Source organism: Epinephelus lanceolatus, chromosome 15 (assembly GCF_041903045.1).
Source record: "Epinephelus lanceolatus isolate andai-2023 chromosome 15, ASM4190304v1, whole genome shotgun sequence".
Classification (NCBI taxonomy): Eukaryota; Metazoa; Chordata; class Actinopteri; order Perciformes; family Serranidae; genus Epinephelus; species Epinephelus lanceolatus.
In genome coordinates this window covers 1,995,529-2,012,522 of record NC_135748.1, presented here as the reverse complement: position 1 = coordinate 2,012,522, position 16,994 = coordinate 1,995,529, and the positions used below count along the sequence as shown (strand labels likewise).

Genomic DNA, 16,994 nt, shown 5'->3' with positions numbered 1-16,994 from the left:
TCTCTGTTGTCCTCTCATTTTAATGAAATGAACATCTCTCTCTCTCTCTCTCTCTCTCTCTCTCTCTCTCTTGCTGGAGAGGATGGGGTAAGTCTTAAAGGGATGCCTCAACAAAAGCTAAAAAGGTAAATTTATGTGTGTGTATGTGCAATTGGATATTTGGTCAGGAAAAGTTGTATGTATTTAGGGTGATAAAAAAAGTGAATTATTTCTTTAAAGGGTGTGTGTTCGTCATGCCTACCTGCTGGTGTGTTCTCCTGCTTGGGGCAAATTCCTTTGATGGGTGTCCTCTCTCCCCTCTCACCTCTTCCTGCCTCCTCTTCCTCCTCCGGTGTCACCTGGATGCCGATTTCCACAGGCTCAACCACTTTCCTCAGCTCCCCCTGCTGTGTGTGCTGATGAAGGCTCTGTAGAGTTGGGCTCCCCCCCCCTCCTCCTCCCCTATCAGTCATCTTATCGTAGCAGCCATTGGCCAGCAACGGTGTTTGGCACTGCTTCTTTTTGTGCTCAATGAAGAGGAGGATGTCACCCAGTGGGAAGGTCATCTGGCACTGGCCACAGGTCAACAGGTCGTGGTCTGCGTGGAGGCCGGGTGGTAGGGCATGGGCCAGACTAGGGTCCAACGAGTGGGGAGGTAGACCAAGTGTGTGAGAGGGCAGGCGGAGTGGGTGTAGGGATAGAGAGTCGGAGAGCAGGCTGCCATCTGGATGCTCAACCTCCGCTGTCCAACAAGAAAAATAGAAAAAGCAGATGTCAGATTATGTAACACCTGGACATTTACAAATTGGACTTATGTTTCACTTTTACATTGTTTTGTGGGATCTCTAGAAATGCGACAGGGAAAAAAAACAGGTTTGTATTCCTTGAACAGACCAAAGTATGAGTAGGAAATGACACAGATATCGGCTTTTGAGCAACTCAGTGAAGGAGAAGCAGGATCCATTGCTATACTTTCTTGCTGGCAAGTGTCCTAAGTACCAGGAGCATCTATCAAAGAGCCTCAGTATGCTTGAAATTGGTTGTCTAAAAACATCTGGAAACCCCCCTTCTGTCGTCAGAATCTGAGGAGGAATGCATCCATCAATTTTCAGAACTTTTGTAAGTTTTATTTAAATTAATTGTCAGTATATTTTTCCAAGGGAAAAGAGAAGAATTCCAGAAAAGATTATGTGAAAGAAATTAATGTTTTCATGTCAGTGTTCCCCCACCATCTTAGCTCAAAACTAAGAACCCAGCTGACCACCAACATCTTTTGATGTTGATATTTGGTTGAATTTAGGTTGTGATGTCAGGTGACCAAAATCTAATGCCAATGTCAAATTGACACAGAATACTGACAACAGATGGTGGTTTGGGTGGTTTGGATGATGGTTTTAGGTTATGTTGTTAAATAACCAAATGTCTCCATGTCATCTTGACACAGAATAACATTACAACCAAAGTTTAACATTCGTCCGACGCAAGAGTCCACCATCTTTCTGATGTCACATTGACGTGTCCTGAGCAAAATTTTGGGAACCACTAATCCATGTGTTCCAGGAAAATTGTTGATAGAGCTACAGTAGTCCATATTTATTATTTAGCAAAAACTAGTTAAGTTGATCTGAATACTGATGAAACACTGAGACAGTGATGACAAAAATTCAAGCAACTTTTTTTTTTGAGCAGGTTTGGGTTAGGGTGCCACATGCAAATTAATAGGGGGCAGCATTTCACCTCCAAGCCAACTATTAACAGCAGGGCAAGGGTATGCAAAATTTGGCCAAACTGCTGAAACTCTCTTACCTTGCACAGCAGCTGGATTCACGCAATATCACGAGATATCAGGAGAATCACAGGATCACAAGATCAAAGGAAATACCATCTTGTCAGGCTTCAAGTAATACATTTGTGTCTGGACCAGTCAGCATCCTGTGAGGAGCTACGGCAGCTACCACCATGTTTTACATGTGTGTGACTACTTGGCGAGGCAACTGTTCATTCAAAACATCACTAGCCGTTAAAGGGTTTTTTTTGGGGAGTTTGTGAGGGTCCTAAGGATGGTGGGATGTCATATGCTGTAAAGCCGTGTGAGGCAAATTGTGATTTGTGATATTGGGCTTTATGAATAAAATTGATTGACTGATTGACTAGCAGCTCTTTAAACGGTGAGCATGGATGCTGCAGTCGCATCAGCTATATCAGAACTAGAGCTTATGTCTTCACTGAAAGCTGAGCAAAGAATGGTACGTAAGGGTTTTCTTGACTGAAAAGATGTTTTTGCTCTGCAGTGATGGTAACGGTGATAGACAGATGGTTCATCCTATTGCCTGCCAAGTACTTTTGAAAGTGCCCCTTTTCAAACAGTTTCCAATGACGGCTTCTCAGATGGTTCTGTGTGACAACCATCTGGCGCATCAGGTTATAAACTCTGAGAGAGTTTAAAATAACACTGCAATCTTAAAATCTTCATGTGTGGCAGGTTAAGCAAGACTAGGGCTGGGCAATATATCAATATTATATTGTATTATATTATATATACTATATTATTGTGATACGAGACTACATATTGTCTTAAATTTCAAATATCCTGTCATAAGTGTTGTCTTTTTCTGGTTTAAAATGCTGCATTACAGTAAAGAGGTGAGCTTATCTGATTGTTCTATCAGTTTTATTATTTGCCTTTACCCACTTTGTCATCATATCCACATTACTGATAATTATTTTTCAGGAATCATTGTGTAACTCTTTTGAATGTTGATATCGTATTTGGTAAAAAATATCATATTTGATTTTCTCCATATCACCCAGCCCTAAACAAGACCATAGTAGCTAGAAGACAGCTACAATAAAACCATATATCAACACCATTTGGAATGCTGTTCAGTATAATTTGTGTTGTCATTAGTTGCACTGTCTCTTTTTCATGTGTCTTTCAGCATTTCAACAGTCTGCCTAAAACAATAGATTTTAGACTTCAGGTTTTGGAACTTGGATTATCTGGCTCTGCACAAATTTTGGTAGTTAAGTAGTTAAGGTATATTAGTTGGGCTGTATCCCGGCCTAAAGTGGCTGACCTGACCAGACCTATATCATGGATTTTGGACCTGGAATTGTCTGGTTGTTGTATTGTCAATTACAGAAGTGGAAGTTGAGGGCATAAAAAGTTTGAGGAAAGGAAAAAAATCACTGAACTTTATGTCGCAGGTATCTCAAAACAACAAAAACTCATACTAGACTTGATTTCTTTGTTCTCTCATGTTGGACACTGAACAGACTGGACTCTACAGCGACTGGTATAACAAGACAGGATGAGCCGGGGCTAGCTGGTTAGCATGCACATTTCAGTAGATATCTTTGCAACACAATATGTCAGTGTCTTCTACATAACATCAAAACCGTTACTGCTCCACAGTCTGTTAACAATGTTGATTTTTTTTTAGGGCTGTGGTGACGTGTCAATGTCGTCGACATCATCAACTATGGTTCAAACAAAAAAATGGTGGTGTGCAGCAGCAGCAGCAGTGCCTGTTCAAGTGCTGGAATTTGTTATTTACATGACAACGCCTGAACGCAACACAGGCTCCACTCCAATAGTGCCATGCTGCAGATTCGGGCCGGGCTCAGTTATAATTGTCTCACTCGAGTCGGGTTCAGTCAGGAAAATGCAGCCCGAACCACGCTCTAGTGTACTCTCCTGTGTGTGTGTGAGTGTGTGCACACACGTGTTTGTGTGTGTTTGTGCGTGCATCGGGGCCAAACGCGTGTTACAGAGAGCAGAGGAGAACTGTAAATGTGCGACCATGTGGAGACAGAAATGACATAAGATAAATAACATAAGGCTATTTACTTTGTTTAATAAAAGGGCAAGGTAGCCTGAGTGTCAGACTGAAGCTCCCAGAACCTTCAGTCTGACATGGCTTCCACTGAAGGCGATTTACAAGGGGGAGGGAATTTGATTTTTTCCCTAACCAATCAGTAGAGATCAACGACTCACCCAGAATCTGACGTCATTAGTATCCATGCCTCGGGGGTGCCGAAAACAAGCAAGCATTGCCCGTTTAAAATGTCTCCGTCGTCGTGCATGCCCAGCTGCATCGCCTTTAAATCCAGTTTAGCAGCTTCCTTAATTTGGTCCTCCATTAACATGAGTAGTGGCGAAATACCTCGAGAGCATCGTTAATGTGGTCTGTAGGATCTGTAGCGGTCGCCATTGTTGCTATCCTCACCAGTTACCCACCAGCGTACAGCTTGACATCAGCGTGGCGCTGATTGGCTAATCGCTAGACCCGCCCCCACCCCCGGCGTTCATTGGTCCGTCCAGCGTTTGGACGAGATAAATCGCAAATTCATTGAAGTATGCCAGACCAGAGATGCAAGCCTACTCAGTTGAGTGGGCGGGGTCTATGGTCTGGAACCAGGCTAAGGGCAAGGTATATACTTGTGCTATAGGAAAGGTAACCTTAAATGACTTCTGTTGTGATCTGAAATTTGGGATAATTTGGGATAGCAAACACAGATTAAGGCTCCAAAAAGAGCAGCCCAACTCACAACAGACCTGTTCTAGGTCTGCTTTGAAAACACACATGTGAACCATTCTATACAATCCAATACAGTGGCATTTGTAGGTGGAAAAAAATCATAGGACAACAATTACTTTGGAGGGATTCAAATGGAAATTGCACAATTTTACAGTTTGACGTTATGCAATTTTTCACATTTCGCATCTTGTCTGATGAGCTAGCAGTTAGCTATGTTTCCCTTGAGAACCACTGCACGTTAAATCTTAAATGATTTTTAACACAGGTTTGGTTTATAACAACGTCTTGTGGGTACAGAGGTATATAATGTCAAGTTTTTCTTCAAAAGGCAGACGTTCAGATTTTACTGTAGAAAATAATCCACTTCATTTATGGTGACAGCGGTTACTATCTTCGTTAAACGAAATATTAACTTCTGCCAGCTACGAGGTAATGACCACAGTTGTACTTGGCAAATAGCCAATAAAATTGCAGAGGAGCAACATACAATCAGCCCATACTGCATGAAATTTGTGCCATTAGCTTTCACTGCCAAAGGCTTCAGGCATACATATTGCTGTTTTCCCACATTGGACTACTCTTGAGCCAAGCACAATTATTTTAAAATTATTCTATCATCCACCGACCTTAAATTGTAGAATCATTATAATAACCAGCAACAACCAAGGATTTTTTATGACGTATTAATCCAGCTGCTGCCAGCAGGTAGACCTCTACAAATATATATGCTGACCTTTTTGGCTGGTGACCCCTTGAAATAAAGCAATGCCTTTGTGTGCAAACACATAGCAGATTACAGCCTTAATTTGGATCTGAGCAGTTAGACCAAAGTTATTTTCTGAGAAAAAAAACAAAGAAAAGGTTGAGAAAATGTATTATAATCAATTTAAAAAGCACACAACTTGCAATAAGTGTGACTCTGCTAGAGGTACCAAAATTAAATATTGATTTAAAAAGAGATAGGGCACACACACACACACACACACACACACACACACACATACATATATATATATATATATATATATATACATATATACACATACATATGTATATATTTGTTTGTTAGGCGAGCTTAAGAGTGAAAGGTGGAGAGATGACATGGGTGCAGCAAAGGGTCAGGGATTATGCACAGTGCACAGGGTGCACACTCTACTGGGTGCCAGTTATAGGAATTTTTTTAAAGAAAAAAGTAAGGAAAAAAAAGAAAGTCTAATATACAATAAATTGTATCATTCTTGCGCGCATTATCACAAATAGATAGATAGATAGATGAGTAGTATGGAGTAGTAGTATAAAAGTAGGCTACTTTGGTTAAAGCTTACTATTCCATTACTATCATTTTTTTTTTTCTGCTACGACTACAGGAAGCAGGTGTGTGTGTGTGTGTGTGTGTGTGTGTGCGCGTGTGCGCGCAAGCAGGTGTACAGTGTCTGAGCGTTGTCAGCCCACATCTCCACACACCAACTGCATTGCTCCTTCTGCATGTGTGTATGTGTTACATGTTTTTACTACATTCATCGTCTGTTATATCATGTTTGTACGTGCATGTATACATCCAGGGCACACACACACAATGTGTGTGCCCTGGATGTATACATGCACGTACAAACATGCACACACACACAATGTGTGTGTGTGTGTGTGTGTGTGTGTGTGTGTGTGCGCGCGCGTGTGCGTGCGTGTGCATGTGCGTGCGCGTGCGTATGTGCATGTGTGTGTGTATGTGGTTGGCCCGCAGGCTGTAGCCATCTGTCCTACGCTACTGCACTGAACAGCCATTTACAGCAGTGTGTATTTCTCTAGTAATAAACATAAGAGGGAATAAAGCCAGTTAGCTGACCTGGAACAAACACACTCGACAGTTACACTGACCCATGCAAACTTGACTTCATCACAGAGATAAATGAATATCAAAATATGATAAAAGAAATGATAGCCAAACCTCAAACATAAAGCTGACTCCCTGTGTGTGTAAAGACGCACTGATCAACTCCAACAGGGTCTGATTCTTTTGAAACTACAGACATATAATTAGATTGACACTCAAATGCAGAGATGTATATGTGATTATTTCTTATAAATATACTGTAAATACCTACAATATACTTTCACAGCCAGAGCCAGTTTCAGGAGATATTCAAAGACTGCGTCAAAAAACTAAATGTGCATTTGGTTGTGGTTTCTTCATGCCGATGACACTGTCGACACTGTGTATGCAAATGACAAATGCAAAGGAAGAAGCCTCACTTTGGCCTGATTTACCTAATAAGGCACAGGCGAGGCAGGCAAGAGCGCTAATAGGATTTCAGAACAGAAAAATCAAAGGAAGTGGAATGTCTAAAAATTAACAGCTCAAAAATAACACAAACCATCTACAGTATCACAAACCATCTACAGTATCTGCAGTAAGGGGAGTTCAACAGGTATTTGGAGGGCTAAAATATGATGTTTGACTCGTGCTGAGGCTATAAAGGTGCTGCTTTGAATTGCTGTCGTCAGGGATAAGTTTTCTGTGCGCAGGCTACCGTCTCTTGGGTTTGGCTTCCTCTAGTCACCACTTATCACTATAAATGTGCTGTTAATCCATCTAGACCCTTAACACTCTCCACACAACCATCAGATAATATTCACACACACAAATGGGATAGCATATTAGCGGCAAGCTGCTTCTCAAGTATTTGTTTTCCCCTCTCCTCACCAGATTTTTTTAATGATCTTACTTTTTTTTACTAGCATGACTTTCCACATTTCATGTGATGAAAGCCTGTAGATTTCTCCCAGAATGAAAAAGGTTCCGCCAGCAAGGACCAATGACAGCGATGTGTGTGTCTGTGTGTGTGAGAGAGTGGACGGAGTCTGGACTAAAATAAAAGATTTGATAGAAACTATAAAAACTACACTTTACTGCTACTTTTTTAATGCTGTTTCCTCAAAGTTTTTTTTTGTGGCTGACACTGCACAGCACATTCACACACACATCAGAATTGTTGCAAGCTCTCAGCACACACACACAGACGTAACACCAGTCATTCATCACCCCCCAAGCCACAACCACTCCTCAACATTTCCTCAACTGATGGCTACTACATATGCACACAGACATACACATATACTTACAGTAAGTATGTAAGTCATATAAAAATTATTTTGATTTAAAGGTAAGCACAGCAATAATTACAGTACACAAATCCAAAGTTTGGTGGCAGAGGTGAACTGGCCATCTAGCAGTTTCCCGGTGGGCTGATACAGCTGTCTGTTATTTTTTTATTATTATTTTTTTATCTGATGAGCCAGTAATTCAGGTAGTCCAGCCTATTGGTATATTTTCTTAATTGACGGTGGGCTGGCCCAATCACGTTTTTAAGCCCCTCCTCCTTTGGGCTCAGTGCCATCATTAAACAGCATCTGCAACAAAAATGTGCCAAAATGAACAATACAAAATACAATAGAGGCGCAGAGAAATTGCAGGTCAGAAAAATACTTTTAACCTGGATTTTTCACACCCTTTTAGCAAGTTGCCGGCTCAGAGTAATTCTCTCTCTCTCTCTCTCTCTCTCTCTCTCTCTCTCTCTCTCTTGCCGTGAGCAGGTGGAGCAGGCAAGAGAGAGTTACTATGGTCGCAAATTGGCATCAGTATGTAAGCCTATGTGAAGTTCGACAAAAAAACATGATAGTCTTTGTAACATGGATGTTGTCATGCCTGTTAATAAATGCAGGTCTGTGTGTGTATGTGTGTTAGGAGGCTGAGTGACACATGTTACAGCAGGAAGAGAACAGAGTATACATAGTTTGTTTTTTTGTTTTTTTCATAAGAAAATTAAGTGTCTAAAAAGAGCCCCAGAACTCCTCTTTAATATGTGTCCCTTCAAATGTTTAAGGAAACCTACACCTTGTTATCATATAATATACATATAGGACTTATGATTGTGTGATTGAAAGTGGTGGGCCGGTCTGATGCAGGGCCATCTTTTTGTCCCAGTCCGCCCCTGTTTGGCGTTACATCTGCATTTACTGATTTACTGCTGTTGCCAGGCAGCCTACTTTTCCATTAGCATTGTTCTGGTAACACTTTTTGACTTTGTGCTTCCCCACAGGATATTTTGTTTGTACACCACCTGGCGTTTCAGAGTATGTTGCAACGAACAAGCATAAAGCATAAATGCCTCTCTGCATGCTTGAAGCTCGCACACCATCTATGTTGGCCCACACAACAGTGTCGTGCACTAGTATATACAGAGCTTTACCACCTGAGATTTGCAGGTGAAAATTGCTCTCTGTTTTTGGCAAATATAACTTTTATATTTAGAATTTGAATGCTTTATCATAGTAATTTCTTGGTTTCCAATGGTCTACTGAAATCCTCCAAATGCTTCAAAATAAAACTGCTCACATACAGTATGATGCCGTGCATACATGAGGATAATATTAGAAGAACAGGAAAAACTCTAAACTCAAGCTGATCTGCCACGACAGAGACTGTTAAAGACGTGACTTCAGAACACTTTCAGTATAACTGTTCACTGTCTCAACAGGAAGTAGCTTTTTTATCCAAAGTCAGTTTTGATAATCTCAGAGTTAAGACTGAGAAATTACAAATGCTCTGGTCACTGTACTGAGTGGTGTTTTGGTGATATTGATTGAGATTATTTGAAAATTTTTAATTTTGCTTTTGGAGCCATTAGTCAGTGTTCCCTTTTATAAAAAAAATATGCGAAACCTACAACATTTGCTAAAATGTGTTACTTTCGTAACTCATACTTTTCATATGTATGTAAGTACATAATATAGGGACATTGTGTTGGTGTCAGTATTTAAGGCACTACCCTGTAATGGCAGCATCGCCATTTTGAGTCTTTGTTTTGCATTGTCTCTTCACTTTCTCTTATTTCCTGTCACCTCGCTATTGTCAATTTAAAAATAAAGGAAAAAACACCTGAAAGAGTACTCAGTACATTATTACACAGAAATTTTACTACTTCTATAGTATCATTCATTGTACTAGAACAGAAGATTTTTGGTGTTCTAGCCACTAAAAAGCCCTAACATTCAAGCAGAAATAGTTGTTACATTTGAGAATAAATGCTCCATCGTTATGACAGCCTCCTACTTTCAGATTTGACCTCATTTCAAATGAGAACCTGTTTACCTCAAACTAATTCAAGTTCATCACGAGGTAAATCCCCCACTCTTATTGAAGTCAGGATTACTGTGTCAGCCAATCAGATGTGGATCAGAGACAAATATGGATATGTTTTTTTTCTAAACAATTGTTTCAGTATTTTGTTTTAGTATTAGTTGGATTCACATGAGGTGATACAGGTCAGACCAGTGAAGGGAGGACTGAGCACAGAGCCACCTGCCTGAGAGGTGCTGTGGTGGGAATGAAGTGCTGGATAGAAATACAGACCCCCATCACCCCCCCCCCCCCCCCCCCCCCCCCAAAAAAAAAAAAAAAAAAAACTCCACTCCTGAATTCTAAATGTATGTTAAGTCATTTTTCAGTTGTATAAAAGATTTGGCTCAGTAATAAACATCTGACAAATGGATAATAGGTTAATTTATCTGGAGATCACCTGCAGACAATATTATCAAAGCAGTTTACAAAATGTAATTAAACTACAAGAAAAAATTTGATATCTTCAAACCAAACTGATATATGTAAAAAGCAAAATATACACACAATATCTGACAAAAAATAATATAATATATAATATATACAGGAAAAAATGCAGTTCAGTGATATAGCTAGAACTCCACTATGTCAATACACTACAGTGTATACACACACAAACACACACACGCATGCACGCACGCACGCATACACACACACACATACTGAATGCTATAGATGTCAGCCACTGTGATGAAATTAAAGTCCATGGTGTAAATAAAAAGTGTGACAGAGACAGTGAAGTGCAGAGTGTGCAGGTGTTGACAGTTAAGAGGTGAATGTGGTCTTTCAGTGCTGATGTCATCTGATTAACACACACACACACACACACACACACACACACACACACACACACACATACGTTGATACTCTGCTACCCTTCTCATTGGCAGAACCAGCACAGCACTGACAGCCTGAGAGCTCCCCCTAGCAGGAAGAGAGAGAGAGAGACATAGAGACAGACTGAAGGGGAAAGAGAGTGAAGAGGAAATAGAGAGGCATAGGAAAATGCAGAAGGGTGGGGGGGGGGGGCAAGCGTCGACAGACAGACAGCAAACCAACACTCTGGTATGCAGGCTATAGCAGTGTGTGTGTGTGTGTGTGTGTGTGTGTGTGTGTTTACAGCCTGCTGATCACAAAATGGGTTTAGGCATGCTCTTTGGGAACTGGAAGCCATCGTCCCGTGCACACTCATTTACTACCATATTTTCTTAAAAAACCTATAAAATCAATCAGCGCTTTGTCTTCTTTGTGCAGCACTTTGCATCAAGCACTTTGACTGGCTGTTAAACAGCACAGGAAACAGTAATGTCACAGATAAAATAAGACAACAAATTACTTTCCCTGATGCAGCCATACATATAAATAAAACTGACACAGTAAAATTGGAATCAGGCGTCTTCTAAAAATCTGATTTTTACAGTTGAGCCCTTAGGCATTTGAAATGATTTAGATTCTTCATCGCTGGTTAAGAAAAACAAACAAACAAACCCTGAAGAGTTCAGTGGAGGTAATTACAAATTAAATCTGTAGTGCCCACAGCATTTAAAAATGATACTGAACATTTTTACAACAGTGTGTCTTTGCAGAAACAGTGTCCTGGTTACACTGTATAATACACAGATCTCTACGACAAAAGTTTGAATACGGACTATTCGTTTAGTTTGAATGAAAACTGTCCACAACAAAAAGTGTATTTTTTATTTGGGTGAGCTGATCCTTTAAAGCGTTACCAGTGTTGTCTCTAAAACCATAAAGGGCATATATTGAAGATAATAAATAATATGACTATTAGGAATATCATTATGTCTTCATTACAATCAGCTGTGACACTTCATAAGACTCATTTATGACTTTTTTAAAGCACCTAATTTACAGAATGCTTCAGTTCATATAAAAGACAGAGTTACTAGGTTCTCTTTCTCTTTGTGTTTCTCTCTGTAACAAAGACTTAGCCCCAGCAGGGTGCATGGCTATTTGACAAGCCAAAGGGAAACATGCATCTCAAGTGGGCGACTGCAATTTACACGCAGCTCTCTCTCTTCTTGTGTGTGTGTGTGTGTGTGTGTGTGTGTGTGCAAATGTGTGAGTGTGTTTGCAGCTACAATGGGAGCTCTCGTCCTGTTTGCGTCTCTTCACACTAAATCAGCCTCGGAGGAAAGCTGGGGTTATTTGCAGTGAATGAGAAGCAGAAGGCACGTCTGCACTTTCGGGTGTAAACTGTCTCGGTGTGGTGACACCAAAACACACAACAAATCTGCCTGACAAACAAAAAATATATACATTTTCCCCAATTAATCTTTCCCTCATGTGTCTCCGAGGACAGGTTGTTTCATTACATTTATTGAGTACACTGAACAGTTGATTCCAGGTCAGAACCATGAACCTTTTTTATTTCTCTTTTCACATCTGTTCTAATGAAAACAAAGTGAAGCAGATGCATTAGAGAATAATCTGGTAATTGTGCAAAATGGGGATTCAATAGTCCTAATATTTTATTTTTATTTTATTTATTTATTTATTTTATATACTTTATTAATCCCCCTGAGGGGAAATTCAATTTTTTCGCTCTTGCTGTCAATTACACACAGGTCCGAAAGACACACACATGCACAAACAGGACCTATACATGCACAAAGTACACTAAGCACTAAGCACTAAGTGTAAGAATGTTGCATTATGACGGAGGCCTTGCCAAACTGTATTTTAAAAAATAAGCGATTTAACCTCCAGAAAATCTGTCTCACCTTTCCTAATGCTTCTTGTCTGGAAGATATTGAACGACAAAAGAGGTGGAGCAACTCTTGTTCTTCTTCCTCTGAAAACTATAATTCATACACAGTGTAATATTTTGGACTGTGTGATCTATCGTGTTGTGAAATTCAAATTAAAAAATGCTCCAATTAAAACACAGGTCAGATGGATTTTATCACCTGACAGCTTGAGAAGAATTATGTGTATTTTGGTGAGGGGGATTCATGTGCATTTGCATATGTGTGTGTGTGTGTGTGTGTGTGTGTACTAAAGCATGTTAAATCAGCAAGCAATTCTTACACATAAATTATGGAATGTACAGCACCATGCTGTAGCCTGAATAGTAATAAATCAGTCAGTCAGACAGACAGACAGACAGACAGGTCAGACCTACTCTGTGGACACAACTACCAAACTACATTTTATACTTCAGACACACACATGAGCACACACAAAGTAAGTTTAAAGCAGCTTGATTACAATACAGACATGAAGCTCCTTATTAGCCTTCAATGTGGAAAGATGAGAGGGTTCTCATCTTTCCACATTGCTAGACTATCTGTTATCCATCTGTCTGTCTCTTAGAATATATATACTGGGCTCTATGCTGCAGAAGCTGATGTCACAGCAAAGCATGCAGCGTGCACAATATGACCCATTTCTAAAGGTAACCAAATACACATTGCAGGCCTATGTACGAGCTGCCACACACAAGTTGTAGTTGTGTTAAGCAATCAAATCTCTACTTGTCAGGAGATGATTTGACATCTAAGCCACATACATTGTCTTTAGGTGTGTGTGCCTCTGTTTATGGCTGTGTGGGTTGGCGGTGCGATGCTGGAAGGCCAGGCCTCACAGCAGAGGAGGGAACCAGGCAGCATGGCCCAGAACCTGAGTAAGGACGCTCAGCGTGCTAAGTCTCTACTGTAAATATGGGTGTTATACGCAACAAGCACTGAAGTGCACAGCGATACACTGTAGTGTAAGAGATCTGATGGAAGGCTTCATACAACTCTCCCCAAATAACCTCAAGCTAGAGGAAAGAAACTAGTAATATTCACCAATGTAACATTGTGATACTGAGCAGCATCTTAAAAGAACTTTATCTCCACTTTCTCGTGTCCTTTATCTCCACTTCCTCCTTAGACTCATTCATGCAAATCTGTCGATCAGTAACAGTTGCTTTTAGTTGGATTTAGCTCACTAAGTGTCCCTCTCTGATATTTTGTGCTAACAGCAGATAAAGTAGTGCATTAAAGTCTGCTGCTCCTGTCAGGACACATCAGCCTGCACGCTGCAGCCACATCAGCTGAATAACTGATACGAGGCCAGAAAAACATTTCGCTGCCTATAAGTTTAGCGGCCAAAGTGACAGCGCCAAAAGATAAAATCTTTGCGTAAAGTAAAGAGGAAGAGCGATGCGTTTCCTCTTCGAGCCATTTGTGTAATTTAAGTTGGACAAAAAAGTGGATCTTATCTTTCTGAAACATCACATTTCCTCACTTCACCTTCCCACAAATAAACGCATTTAAGATCGTATTCATCTTCCACATAAATAGAACGACTTCGTTTTAACGTGTTTTGCCTTTAAACACCGTCACTTAGGCTGCTGTATTCTGCATAAAAGTGCAGTGGGGGAAACCCTGGAATTTTTCGCTGCCAAGGCGTGCAGGGTATTAAATAATCCAAACCGAGCATTAATATTACAAAGTATACGCTTTGCATCCGTGCAGCAGAAAAACATCATGAGCGAGACTAACTAATTAAAGTGAATACAGAGAGACTGGCACGATGCAGTAATGTGTCTATCAAAGATTCAATAACCTGCAGAGAAAGAAAATAAAGTGGACGTGTTAAAGCGGAGGCACTCTCTGGCGTCGGTAAGGTGAGAAGAGAGAACAATATGATCTGCTTGATTTCTCTGATTTCAACATTTTCTTGTTCGACAGCTGTCTACAATAATTCACTTTAATAGATGTCTGTTAGGTTAAAATTAAGGCATCAACGATTTTCTCAAAGAAAAAAGATGAAAAGAATTTGTTAGAATGAAATACTCCAAATCATAACTGACTTATTTGTGTGTGTCCATCTAATATGAATGTAAGAGAGTTGGTGGTTATGTTATGCGGAAACGATATCCGCTTATGAAAGTGCCTAAAGAAAGTATTAAATTGCTGAAGTTACAAGTGTGTTTTTATTGCCAATTAAAAATTAAGTGTAATTTTGTCCTTAATGACAGCGCTGCTTATAATCTAATTAAAACAAAAAGCGGAAAAATAAAGAAGTCGTGTCTCAATTAACTATAGGACGGATCTCTGACTTCTCCGTGAGGAAAAGTCAAACACGCAGCCAAAGACTTTTCTACTCTCTCTGCTCGATGTGTAAATTTGCTCTTATAATAACTTGCTATTTATAGACTGTAATAATCAGTTAAGTAAACTAGGGCCTTTATCTAGCCTATTTTAGTCAGTAAACCAGTAGAGGAAAGAATTGGCTTTTGGGACGCACTTCGAAAAACTTTAAGCTCCAAGTCTGAAAATGTTCATTTTTACGCACCGATCATCCATGTGGAAAAAAATCCACTCAACTTCTTAGAATGACAACGGAGAGGAAAAAGGGTGAAGCTAACTCTATGCTGTGAATTTTTGCAGGTATACTTACATGTTATTTCTCTCTGGGACAGGTGCTGTGGGTTCCCTTGCTTGCGTCGGGACATCGCCGTGGCATTTACAGTGGCATTGCCCGGAGAGCGGTGTTGGAAGGGTCGGCTCTCCTCCTGCTGCTCCTGTATACCGGCCGCAAACTGCCCCCAAAACCGACCGCACGCCTGCCACCCCAAACTGATCGCTCTGCACCGGCCCCAGATGTGGCCCTCGAACTGACCCCTGTGCAATGGATCTCCCTCCAGCGAACAGCGGCTCCTGTGCTCTGCGGTGACCGACCAGGCGCAGCGCTGGGCGGCCGGGCGGTCGGTCGGTCGGAGTTCGGTGCCAAAGTGGTTGCGCGCCTCCCTTCTGGTGATGAGGGCGGAGGTTAGTCCGGCTCTGCCTTTCACACCATCTGTCAGAGGACAGCGGAGAACGGAGTGGAGTGAAGTGGAGTGGAGGAGAGACGCGGCAAGATGCGAGAGGTCGGCGTTCACCTCCTGATGGACAGTCACTACCTGTGTCCACTCTCCGGCCACCCTGGACACCGCACGTCCCTGTCCGGAGAACGCAGGTGAAATGACGCCAATTAACGTCTGAAAGTGTGTAAAATAGGAATCCAATTTCCTTCTCGGTACTTCTCGGTGTGTCGCTAAGTGGTGGGCACTTCTTCTGTTGCACTGGCAGTGCCAGTTAGGCGGGCAGGTTAGACTTTAACTCTTTAAGTCAAAGCCCAGTGCTGGTTTGAGGACAGACTGCCACCCTCCTTTCTCTTTGTGCTGTCTGCAGAGTCCCGCATCCCCGGACTGTGTGCGGCTCTGTGCGGCTCTGTGCGGCTCTCTGGCTTCTACAATGGGAGAAAACTCAAGTTCAAGTGCGGACGTGACGTTCAATCTGCGGTGAGAAGGGAGAGTGGAGACTGAAGAGCACTGGGGGCGACTAGTGGTGGCTTTCACACACACTGACACACGCACGCACACACACACACACACACACACACACACACACATACGGACATGTGGCGCGCACGGCGGCAGTGGTCAGAGTCGCTCAAGTCATCTCCCGGTGTCCCATGAGTATTGGAACGGGATGCATTTCTGTTCAATTCTGACCCGAGGGACCTCCGTACCTCGTCCACAGGATGCTGGACATTTTGCACGAGCCTGCATTCATATTTAAAATGCACGCAGGCTTGTGGTGTGAAATTACCGTTCTTCGTTACTTTTCCCATTTACTGGATAGCGTGCTAAATTTCTATTGTTTTAACCCCAAATTTGATGAACATTTGACCCTTTTTAAATCACTGTGGTATATGTGCGTTTGCAGACACCTTTTAAACAATAAAGACCTGTCATATCATACACTACCTTTATAATTCATTTCGTATTTTTGTCATTTAAATGCGCACAGCATAAATAATCCTAAATTATTTTATGATTTTGATTGACCAACTGATTAAATCCACATCTATGAATATAGATGCTCCTTCATCTTTGTAGCTGGCTATATTTTTGTCGGACAGATTCTCACTACTACGTGTTGGTGGCCTGGATTTGCGAACAAACTTATGGATCACATATACATTTCACCCATATTCACTCATATTCAAATATATTAATAATAACCTGTATGTGTGGAGATAGTTTATGAATACACACATAATCCTATCTGAATTATCATATTAGTTAGTAATTGTCATGGCTGTCAGAGAATTATTAATGAATTTAGGTGGTTGTTGAAAGACTGCTGAGTTTTTCATAGGGCAGGTTTATGACCTTGTGGTGACCTTAAGAGTAAGTGGAAGATGAAAATGGGAATTAAGACTTAACAGTGATTTCCAGTTCCAAACATGTGACATTCTACTGTCCAAGGGAGTTTCAAAATGAAATTAAAACAGAGCAG

The 16,994-nt window shown here is 41.0% G+C and overlaps 1 protein-coding gene across 1 annotated transcript in view; it reads right to left on the bottom strand.

Annotated features, from left to right (window-relative positions):
* The window catches only part of bcl11ba (BCL11 transcription factor B a), a 78,361-nt gene extending 62,177 nt beyond the window's left edge, over positions 1–16,184 (bottom strand). The window contains exons 1-2 of the mRNA XM_033641798.2: positions 15,109–16,184; positions 242–721 (exon numbers count right to left, since the gene is read on the bottom strand). Of these exons, the coding sequence (XP_033497689.1) occupies positions 242–721; positions 15,109–15,163 (535 nt within the window). The 5' untranslated portion in view covers positions 15,164–16,184. The remainder of the gene's footprint in view (positions 1–241; positions 722–15,108) is intronic.
* Positions 16,185–16,994: the final 810 nt, after the last annotated feature.